The 12,285-nt window shown below is 37.4% G+C and overlaps 1 protein-coding gene across 1 annotated transcript in view; it reads right to left on the bottom strand.

Moving 5' to 3' along the window:
• MYH15 (myosin heavy chain 15) overlaps positions 1-12,285 on the bottom strand; it is a 157,760-nt gene that overhangs the window by 91,434 nt on the left and 54,041 nt on the right. The window contains exons 15-18 of the mRNA XM_006170764.1: positions 5,910-6,083; positions 4,667-4,799; positions 1,523-1,590; positions 622-709 (exon numbers count right to left, since the gene is read on the bottom strand). Coding sequence (XP_006170826.1) covers positions 622-709; positions 1,523-1,590; positions 4,667-4,799; positions 5,910-6,083 — 463 coding nt within the window. The remainder of the gene's footprint in view (positions 1-621; positions 710-1,522; positions 1,591-4,666; positions 4,800-5,909; positions 6,084-12,285) is intronic.

A 12,285-nucleotide genomic window follows, 5' to 3' on the forward strand; every position in this document is an offset into this window, starting at 1 on the left:
CTTTCCTATTACCGTCTCTGTCTATGTCCAGAAAGCTCACATTTCCTATGCCTACATCCTTTATTTTAAAAAAGTGTCCAGTGCCCAGAATTACATAACTAAATAAATGGGTATTACTAGAGAGAGGGACAATGTTAGTATTAAGAAGGAAGACTAAATGGAATTCTTATCAATTAAAAATGGATTTTGGAAACTGTCTTCATGGTTGATTAAGAAAACTCAGATCAAATAACTTCCTTTACACTGAAATATCTACCTCAATCCTCCAATTGATTATTCAATCCCTTTTATTATACTTTGCCCTTACAGATAGTGGCATAGGAGCTCATTCACATTTTAGCATGAAACTCAAGGAGGAATTTAAATGGTATTATCAAGCATTCTGATATTACGCATTTGAGCCAGTTTTGTGAAATCTTTCCATGTGTCCACTTGAATCTCAATTCAAAGGCTGTCTTGAGAAGGCTCTTAAGGCCTCATTTTTAACTCACTTTCATTTTTTTAAATCAGAAAATCTACTTTCATATAAAAGTGACCTGAAAATGTTTTTTAAAAAGATATTCAACATAGCTGAAATCAATCTATTTCTTAGCATGGATTACTAAGAAGTCTAGTTCTTACCTGGCATCTTATTCATATTGGGATTTATGCATCTCACAAAATGAGGTTCTGTTGATTTCAGATTAGTCATCAATTTATTTAGGTTTTCCTAAAATGGAGATTGTAATAAACACAAAATCACTTTGTAAATCACTAAAAACACCAATCCACCTCACAAATGTTTCCAAATCTATCAACTTAATCTTGTAGTCACATCTTAAGCCATTCTTCCCTGCTTACCAAACATATATTATTTCTTTCCCATGACAAGTCAATATTTACCTGACAGACATAGTTCCATTGTGAAACATTGCTATCTGTTTTGAATTTGATAGCAATGACTTATGTCTGGATAATAAAAAAGCTTAAGAAAAGAAATTGTTTCTCAAGCTTTCCATCTGCGGAAAACCTTTATCTTACATCAGATTCTCCTGAAGCAGAATCTGAGATGGCTCTTTAGGTTTGAGAGATTTATTTGGAAAGTGAGGGAAATAGAATAAAGCAGAGGAAGAAAAAAGCCATGGTGTGGATTCAGCTTTAGTCTGAGCCTTGCAGGAGCTCTGAGCTCAAATGTACCAAAATGGATCCCCCACTTGAGGCAAGAGAGGAGCCAAAGTCTAAAGGGGCAGTAAAGGAGGTAGTTTAGCTTCCCATTTGGCCATGGGTAATTCTGGTACCATGGTTGTGATGAGCCAATATTCACACCAGTGGAAGATGGGGGCAGAGTTGATAAAGGGGACCTAAAAGGACTATCAGTAGTGTCCTCTAAAGCCCTTGATAATACCAATACAAACTTCAACTTTTCTAACATTGCTAACTTTAGTTATTTCATCCTTATTTGAAGATGTGAAATTTCAAGTGAGTAATAACATATGCAGCTCGTGAGACAGTTAATATATAAAGAGATGAGATTAAAAGTTACTTTATGCAGAAATGCAACTGTTTGGAATGAAGCTCCTTTCTTGCGTTTCCTTTCCCCAAACTGTACAGCTTTAAAAAAGAGAGAAAAAGAAAACATTTAAATTTTTTTTTGTCACATTATCATATTCTAATGATGGAAGTATAAATTTATCAGAGTTCTAGAAATAATATGGCAATACCTACCAAAAGTTTCAAAAATACTTATGTCTCAACACAAAATGTTTATTTTTAGTGATTTTCCTTAAGAATATAATCAGATAACTCTGCAAAGTTACTCACTGAAGTGTAATTTAGTCATTGACAAAAATTAAGCAAAGATAAAATTAAGCAACAAATGTCCCTTATTGGAGAGTACCTAAATTATGAAAAAAAGAGAAATCTACATACAATGAAATACTGTAACCTTTTAAAATTATGATGTGAATCTATATAATTCATGTGGAAAATGTTCTAGGATTTACTATAAGAGAAAAAGCAAACCTTTATGTTACATGATTCCACTGTGTATATATGTTTTTAAATATATGGTTATAATAGGTGACCATAAACATCAAAAATGATATTGGGTATTCTATATACCAAAATGTTAACTATTGTTAACTATGTGAGATTATAGGTAATTTTTATGTTCTTCTTTTTAGTTTTTCTACATTGTCCATGTTTGGGGCAGTACTCATGTGTTACTTTTATAATTTATAAAAACTAATAAATCTGGAGCCAGCCAGTAGCATGGTGGTTAAAGCAGCCAGATCTCACATGGCTCACTGCACAGGTCATGTCCCAGACTCAGAGATCTGAGAAATGCGTTGGGCATGTGTGCATGCTTGTCCAAAATCCCAAAAGGAGAAAGATATGGAGGAGTAGGGATTGCAGTGTAACCACCTCCCATAAGGGTACTTTCTTACCTTCTCTCGCTCTCTCTCTCTCTCTCTCTCTCTCTGTTTCTTTCTGGCAAGTGCACATGTCCTCTGGAAAATTAAAATAATAATCATAATAATGATAAATGTTTTCATTTTATTAAAGCAAAAGAGCCTAGGCTGCCTACCTCTTTTTCAAGCATTTGTGTTGTGCTAAAACACTAAGATGTACAACATCACCAACAACAAAATCTATAGGCAATCTGAAGCAAGTACACAAGCTACCAGTATGGAAAACTAATACAATATTCTCTAGGCCCGAGTAGCAACTGCATGGGGTGAGAGAGTCATAAAATTTACTCACTAATGTCTTTTTTACACACCCCCAATCCTCTAAGGGAATCACTTGATATCTTTGTAGTTCAATTTCTCCGTCCATGAAAAGGAAATAATATTACCTTCCATTAATTTTTTTTAAAAGAAGAAGAATTATAACTCTGGCTTAAAGTACTTGGATTCACCAGGAAAAACTATTGTTATTATGGGCAATTTAGTGTTTGGATGAGTCAGAAACTTGAAGGCAAGTATTTTCAGAGAGTGCATAAAGCATTACAAAAAAAGGACATCCTGGACATTTCTTCTCTTCTGGTTCCAAAGAACACAGCACATACCCTGAAGAGTTAGAAGATGATTTCCTCTCTAATTCTCTGCTCAATCCACTCTCTGATCTCTTATGATCAAAGAATTACTCAACTGGGAGCCATAAGCTTATGTGGCCACTATCTAACAGACTTCTCAGAGGTACTTTAGAAGCTATTAGAATCAGGCAAATGCTCTGCCTGAAGATTAGTGGGGTCCAACTATGATAGCTTCCATTTCTCAACCTCCTCATAAGGCAGGCCCAGAGGATTTCAAGCATGCTTCTGAATTATATCACCATGTGCTAATGAAGCCAGGAATGTTAAATCATCTCTCCAATCTCTGGCCATGTCAATCAGGAATCTCAAATCAGCCTGATAGGGGCCAGGAATTAACATAAGCCAAGTGGGAGATAATAGGAGGGTGAGACTATTAGAAAGTGAAGTGAGAATACACATCTCACTTATGGAAGAGTTAGTGCACACTACTCCATTGCTGCCACAGGGAAATTAGAATCCAGGCTGGCCAAATTTTCTGTTTTCCTAGAATCTCCATTTTTCAAAAGAAAAAGAAAACCTTAATGTGTAAATGAAATCTCCTGGTTTGTTTTGGTTTAATCTGTGTGGACCAAGTTTGTTCTAAGGCCAGATTCTGCTCAGGGGCTGCCAATCTGTGACATATGTAATAAATTATATAGAATTTCTCAATGGAGTTAGTCCCAGTTGTGAGGTTGGTGCTGGCAACTTGGGCTCAGTATCTTCGAAGTCATCACATAATGGCACAGAAGTTTTCCTTCTATACAAGATGCATGTGGCTTGTCCTGTTCTGTTTCAGAGATAGTGAGAATGGAATAGGCATTAGACTAGGAAACAAGCCTTAATTCTCACCTAGGCTTTGCCATTACTGAATTTGTACAAGTGGGGACACCTCTTAACTCCTTTATACTTGTTCCTGTAAAACAAGCAGAAGTTCTTCTCTCTATATATCTGAAAGGGTCAAGGCAAGGATTGAGTAAATTAATGTATTTAAAAGTGCCTTGTAAATTATAAACTGAACAAGATTAGTTGTCAGTTGGTCAATAAATACTCATGGAATATCTTCTAAACAGATATCAGCTATAAGTGGGAGACTACAGTTTGAACAAGTCATATTCCACTTGTACCTTCTTAGAGTTTGTAATAACCCCGTAAGTGGGAGACTACAGTTGAACAAGTCATATATTACTTGTACCTTCTTAGAGTTTGTAATAACCCCAAGTGCACAGAGCACTATAAAAGAGACTTCTAAGATACTTTGAAGAGAAAATGTATATGTATATGAGTGTGCATGCATGCACATGCACACACATTCAGAACTTGTTATTGCCCTAAAATCGTTCATCAAAATATGTTGTTTTGTTGTTGTTGTTATTCTCTCTTTGTAGATAGGTTGAACAGAAGATAAAGCAGGCCAGAAACAGACTTCTTGAAATATGTCTATCTTAAACATGAGTACTATTTCCCTGAAGACAGAAAGGCTAATACAAGGGGATGGTTCAGACCACAGGGAGCAGAAACAGGTATCACAAGGAAGAAGCAAGGATTTTTATAAAAACTGATACAGCGGTTCTATTCTGAGGCTGAAAAATCAAGAAAGACAGTGTGACTCACCACTGTCCGTACTGATGTAATTTTCAAAAAGGCTTGCCAAGAGTCTGTTGGAAGACTTCAGAAACACAGCCACCACTGTTTCATTAAGAGGGTCTTTGTTCTTTTCAAGCCAACCACTGATGTTATAAGGCACCTTTGGAAAGGCATGCATTTCACATAACAGCAGAGGAAAGTGCATAAATTAACATAGCAAATTATGCATGACTTAAAAACATCACAAATTGTCTGGATCCTTTCACTTTAAATCAGTTTAATCTTAGAGTACTGAATAATTCCCCAGAAGTCCATTGTGAATCCCAAAGAGTTTTCAAGCTTTATCATTTACATTGACAAAATGAAGGGAAGGGACAGAGAGAGAAGGAGAGGAAAGAGAGAGATAGACAGAGGAAAAAATAATAGGAGAGAAAGGAAGAGGGAGAAAGATGGAGGGAGAGGAACAGAGGGGACAGTAGGATTAAATTGTATCTCCAGTAGGAACAATTCACCTCTGCAGTCCCTCATAAATAAGACTAGATTAAATAATCCAACTGTCCCTGACACAGTGACACTCAATAAATTGGCAATTATAGTAGTATCTTACTGTAAATATCATTTATAATTAATATTCTAGGATACGAAAGAAGAGAACTAAAAGCGTGTCTATGTACAGTTGGTCAGTCATTTGAGGGTTGAAGTATTATTCTGTCCTTTATCAGTTATCTTTTTGTTCTACCCAGAAGCATAGGCCAGAAGCATAAAAACAGGGAAAAAAAGACACACACAACTACTGGGACATGAGGACTGGCAGTGAGGGTCATTAGAAACTTTTGTTGGCCATAGTTGGGAGATCATTACTTCACATTGACTATTTCTTTATGGGAGAATAAAAAAAAAAAAACTTCAATAAAAAGATCAATTGAAATCACTGATTCACACAATGTCAAGTTAAAAGGAAAGACAAATAAGGAAAAACCTAAGGCTTTGATGGTCTCCAAGCCTTTCTGAAGCTGACTTTCTTTGAGTTGAGGTGACAGAGTCCATTTTGAGATTTTTGACCTCCGTGCACATGGAATGCTATTGTAGTATGGGCATTTCATTTCCTAAGTGCTAAAAGGCTCTGCTACCTTTTTCTCTGAAACTGAGATATATTTTGCTCATCTCTTTACTTAATCTAAACTTTACTTGAACATTATCTAAGGACTTTGGTTTAGTGCATTTGAAACAGTAAGGAAAATCCAAGGTTGGGGGTCTAGAAGTAACTTACCACTCCTGCATAATGGACAAGTTCAAAGTGAGCTTCATACTTTTTATCAGGCTTGGGGTTCTGGAGATAAACTGACTTTCCAAAATGATGGTCAAAGAGTTTGGTCTTGAAAGTCAGATCTGTAGCCTTAGGAAACATACATTCCTCTTCAAGAATGGAAAAGATGCCCATTGGCTATTAGAGAGACATACAAGCAGCAAATTGAAAATAAGACAAAGCAAAACATGTACATTAGAAAACTGTTTTCAATAAGAGATAAGTGCAAATTCTTTCCAAAAATTGAATAAGTTAGGAACAACATTCACTGCATGTAACTAGCCAATCATCTATTCAACAAATACAAGGGGACTCCAAAAGGTTCATGGAAAAATTAAATTAATATATGACCTTATTTTGGTACAAAAGAATTTGAAATCTATACACAGTTTTTTCATACTATGCATTTTCCATGAGCTTTTTGAAGACTTCCTAAATGTGGTGTTATTAATACTGATACCATCAGAGGCTCAGGATGCATCAGTGAGCTCACACAAAGGTGCCAGTCCTCAGGGTGTTGACATTCCAGTGGAACAAACAGAGAAGAGGTAAGTAAACAAATAATTATTAGAGAGATCAGTGCTCTGAAGAAATCATGCAAAGTTAAGAGATAAAGGGGGGCAGGGCTGGGTGGGAGTTATTAGAGTCATGGGAGGTTCAGGTAAGACCTCTTTGACCTGAGTAAGGAGAACAATCTGAGAAGATCTATGTACAAGTATTGCAGGAAAAAAAAAAAGTGCAAAGGTTCTGAGGCTGGCGTGCACTTGGCAAGTTTGCACACATGTGGACAGAGCAAAGCCAGCCAGATAGCACACACATGACAACAGGACAAGTCAGACAACTACACAGCAGCTGGATCTCAAAGGCCTTATAGCCTATGGTAAGTTTTTTGGATTTTATTTTAAGTGTAATGAAAGGTCTTCAGAGATTTTTAACATGAAGTGATGTGATGTGATTTATGCTTGAAATGGATTGTTGGTTTAAAACAGAGGTGGGGGGGCCAGCAGTTGGCGTAACGGCTATGTCGTTGGACTCCCATGTAGTTGACTGCAGTTAAGTCCCGGCTTAAACTCATGCTGAGTGCGTGTGCGTGTGTGCCCAAGATCCCCAGAGGAGAATGGAGGAGAAGGGATTGCGGCGTGGCCATCCCCCCTGAGGCGTGATTTCTCACTTTCTGTCTCTCTGTCTCTCTCTTTCTGGCAAGTGCATGTGCCCTATAGCAAAAACCTCTTAAAAAAAGGCGGAGGGGGGAGGGGTGGGAGAAGAAAGCCAATGGGCCTCATCCTGTATTGGAAAGCCAGTAAGCTAAGACTATTTTTCATCATTTTAAAGGTTTATGAAAACAAAAATGAAGATGTAGCAGAAATCCTTATGACCCCCCCGCTTCACCTAACTTTTTCTATAAAGGACCATATAGTCTCTGTCAAGTCTTTGCCATCAACTCAGCCACTGTAGCACTGAAAGTGGCAATTAACGTGCAAATGAAATCAGGGTGGTGGTGATGTTTCCATAAAGCTTTATTCACAAAAACAGGCTGCAGGGTGGATTTGGCCCAGTGTCAGTTTTCAGAGTCCTAGTCTAGACTAGTGGAAAGTGTTGGAGCTTTATGAGAAGTCATTAGAAATGTGATATAAGAGGGTACTTCAAAAGTTGTGAAAAATAAGATTAAAGTACAGGTTTATTTTGGTAGAAAAAAACTTGGAAGGCCAGCCCCATAACCTAGTGATTAAGGAAGCTGAATCCCACACAACCAATTTCAGTTCGATTCCTGGTCCTGGTGACTTGAAAAATACACCAAGTGCATGTGCATGCGTTCTTCGAATCCCAATGAAAAAGGGAGGAAAAGGGATTGTGGTATGACTCCATTCCACTCCACTCCACTAGGTGGGAGAAAGGTGGATGACTTCTCCTTCTCTCTGTCTCTGCACATGTACCCTCCATCAATTTAGAAAAACAAATTGAAATCCCTGCATAGTTTATTTCAAAATATATGTTTTTCATAGATGTAAAAGCTGGATCACAACATGCTGATGGATACAAAGTGTTGTGTAAGAACAGGTTCTTGGCCTAAGAAAATGGGTAATAGATATTGCTGTTATCTAACGCACAAGAGAGGATCTTCCAAAAGTTTGTGGAAAATGTGTGTAACAAAAACTACACTTGGATTTCAAAATATTTTCGCACCAGGGCTGAGAAGTGGCAGAGTGGTAATGCAACTGGACCCACGTGGGTGTGCATGTGCATACTCCTGATCTGGGCTGGTTGAGACTAGAGGTGAATTGGAGCATTTCAGATTTTCAGATTAGGGATGCTCAGCCTATACTATGGGTTTTTACTTCTTTATTCACATAGACATACAACCTGGATTTTATAAAGATAGTATTAAAAACTATTTCACCAATAACTCTTACATAGATGAGTTCTAGAGTACCTTCCTTCATCCCAAGCGTCTAGATGAGGAATGATACAGAGAATGAGAATGTGAGATATTCCAAATGAGGACAAATTATTCTAAGTGAAACTGATACCTGCCATGCTTCGGAAAGCACTGACTTTGAGAGTTCTTGGCAAAGTAAGAAATGAGGAGGAGGAAGAGCAGAAAAGGGGGAGAGAGGGAGAAGAAATGTGACCAATTAAGCAGTTTATTCATTGGTATCAACTCTTGGAGGCATGGACCCAACTTGTACCATGTATTTTCCTACCATGTGTCGTGCCAAACCTCAGTGAAAACTGGAATGAATCCTTAAAAAATGTAAGCATCTCCTGGGGAAGTAACTCTTAAAAAGAGGGTGGTGACAAAGCCTTAGAAGAAGTAGAAGCCCCATCTCAAGCAGAGCCACCGGCCACATGAGGACCACGATTTCCCTGGTCTCCCATGAAACCAATTTCCTCTTTGGAATGAATGGAAGTTCTATGCACACCAAATAGATCTCGTAGTTCAAAATGAAACAACTGAGAACCATTGGGAAGAGAAAAATCTCAGTTTCTTCAGATTTTTCTCTATTTCCAAAACACTCAGAAGACATACAACTTCTAATGAATATGAGACCCTCCAGCAAATTAATTTCCAAATAGGTCATGAAAAACAGTAATTATATTCTGTCCCATAGCATGGATTATCCTGTATTGTACAGTAAATGGTTTGGATCAGCTGTCCTAACTCATAACATTAGTCCTCTGACCTCTCCCTCTTCAATTATTATCAACCCAGCCATAGTCTCCTTTACATTTGTCACTTTGTTATTACTTCCATTTCTGCTGTGTTCATTCAGGAGTTCTTCATTTCTCACCTGAGCTGCTATAACAGCTTCCTAAATGCCTTAACTTTAGCCTTTTCTCCCACCACAGACCTCGTACACAAACCCACCCACTTAGGCACAAACAGCTCTGACTATTCCACTGCTTGGCTGAACACCCACCATGGATCCCTATCACCTTAACACACAATATGAAGTATTAAAATATAGTTTTTTCTTCTAGGTACTTTCTTCTGTGTAGTCCATCTCCAACAAGACTAACACATCACACATCAGTACATATCTTTTGCTTTCTTGTCTCTATTTTTTCACTCTTGCCTGTCCCTACTACCATTTACTATCCTCATATCTTCACTTACTGAAATTATATCCATCTCTTAAGATCTAGCATTATGGGTCAATAGGTGGCATAGTAGTTAAGGCACTGGACTCCCACATGGTCCACTGTGATTCAAGTCCTAGACCTGGTGGCTTGCTTTTACTCTTTCGCTCTCTCATTCTGGTCTCTCTGGTGAGTACCTATAGCAAATTAGAAAATAATAATAATAATTAATTAATTAGTCTTTAAAAATCTAGCATTTTTCTTTTCCCCACCAGAATTTTCTAAATTCCTATAGGCAGAAATAACTTACACGCTTCTGATTTCTTTGGGCCTTTGTCTGTGTCTCTTACAGCTTTCATACTGCACATAACAAGTTTTAAGTGTATTTTTACATTTGTTAGACTTATAAATCCTTAATTTGACTGTATACTTCCTAAGGGCAAGAGTTATTTATAACACATACTAACATTTTCTATAGTGTTTTATTCAAAATCTTATATGCAAAAGTGCGGTATAATAAGGCCTAACATGATGTGTGCCTTAATACTTGGGGAAATGCAAGAGGGACCAATATGACCTACCAATAGCTCTCCTCCCCACCCTATTCCCATGGGTTAGATCCTCTAGCCAAACCATCCTCCTAAGACTAGAAGCAGGAACAGTGCCTGCTTATCCTGAGTAATGGGTTTCAGTTCTCCACCAGCCCCTATGGAATTATTCAAAAAAGCCTGTCATATCCTCCTGTGCGAATCTAGGAGGATAGATTATTATGACACTATTATGACACATCCTGCCTACCGTGGCCCCTGCTGCTTTTCTCTACTCTGAGTGCAATCCTTATGTGCCTCTACAGGGGGCGCAGTGTCCACTAAACCCAGGAAGTGAACATATTTTGTGACTGATAAGATGCTGACCTTCTCAGTTCAGAGTTGGATGTCATGTGTTCAGCTGTCTCCATAACTCTAGAGCAAGAATCTCTCCCTCACCAATAGATAAAGAGGAAGCAATCAAAACACATAGTTACTAAAAAGATTTACTTGTTTAAAAACAACAACAAGAAGCAATAGAAGTTTTGGGTTTAAAACATACTTCCAGTTATACCAGAAGTTCCTTGACCACCAGGATTATGCCCTTTGGGATTTATATTCTTCATAACCTTTAGCACGATAGGTCCCAGGTAAGTAAAGTGTGGGTCCCCAGGAAATTTCTGTCAGTTGACATACATAGCGTTTAAGTTCTGGGACTTGGGCTGCATTGTGGTAATCAATAGTCAGACAAAAAGGAGGAGCTGTCAACAACAAAAAAAAGCATGGAAGTATATGTTTAAGGAAAGTATTCATGTGTGTATAAAATATAGCTAGATACTGGTGCCAGCAGGTAACATAATGGTTATGTCACTGGACTCTCATATGGCTGACCGTGGTTCAAGTCTTGGATCCTTCATCTTGAAATTCATCCTGGGCACATGTACATGCATGCCTAAAGTCCTGAGAGGAGAATGGAAGAAAAGGGATCGTAGGATGACCCTCCCCACCAAGGGTAATTTCTCTCTTTTTCTCTATCAATCTCTCTCTGTCTCTCCAGCGAGCACATGCGTCCTATAGCAAAAATCTCTCCAAAAAAAAAAAAGATATAACTAGATACTAATTTATTTTATATTAAAAACATAATAATAAGAATATCCTAAGAATTCACCTTGTGAGGCAATACAACTTACATAATGACAAGATGCTGCAGAATTCAAAATACTTTAGAGCTTTCTTTGGAATATCTGAAATCGCCAACTACTCACACAGGAAAATTTCCTGTTGTTTGATGGTATGTCATTATACAGAGACAATTGAAAGTTATTCAGGACAAGTTAGGCAAGACAGGTGAATAATATAATCAAGGTAGGTAAAACATTTGGACTCAAAAACCAGTGATAATAAAAATCGAAGTAAATTTTCTTCTTAAGCTAATAAAATTCTAAAACCTAATTTATATCCTGTGAGGGAATTTCCAAAAAAAGTTGAATTTTGGAAAATGATTGTAGCCTTCCTAGGTGACCACATTGAAGAGGTAAGAAGTTTTTAAATGTATGACTCTGGGTATAGTTGTTAAAAATAATATAAATATCTCTTCAGCAATGCCTTATGTATAATAATAAATGAGTAACCATATATTAATACTTTAACATATAAATGATCAGTTCTCAAGTTCTAAACAAACTAGAATATTTCAGGTAATGAAATAAGTGCGAGCTAACCCTATAATAGATTTGTTCACAGTATATATATGGAAGGAGGTCACCATAAGCTTGAAGACCAAATTAACAATTAAAGGTGGTGTTAAAATATGTTTTTATTGCAGTTAAATATAAACCTTTCTGTAAGTTTAAAAACATAAAACTTCTATATAAAAAATCTCTTTTCATTATGTATAGAAATGGGTGCTAATAAGACCTTTTGTATATACCAATGTATTTTAGTTCTTTTGAATTGTTAAAAAAACGTTCTGGGGACCAGCTGTTGGCGTAATGGCTATGTCGCTGGACTCCCACGTAGCTGAACGTGGTTCAAGTCCTGGACCCGGTGGCTTAAAATCACGCCGGGTGCGTGTGTGTGTGTGCCCAAGATCCTGAGAGGAGAATGGAGGAGAAGGAATTGTGGCAGGACCATCCCTTCTGGGGAGTGATTTCTCCCTTTCTGTCTCTCTGTCTCTCTCTGTCTTTCTGGCAAGCGCACAAACCCTATAGAAAAAAAAAAAAAAAAACACTTCA

Source organism: Tupaia chinensis, unplaced genomic scaffold, assembly GCF_000334495.1.
Source record: "Tupaia chinensis unplaced genomic scaffold, TupChi_1.0 Scaffold148904_1, whole genome shotgun sequence".
Classification (NCBI taxonomy): domain Eukaryota; kingdom Metazoa; phylum Chordata; class Mammalia; order Scandentia; family Tupaiidae; genus Tupaia; species Tupaia belangeri.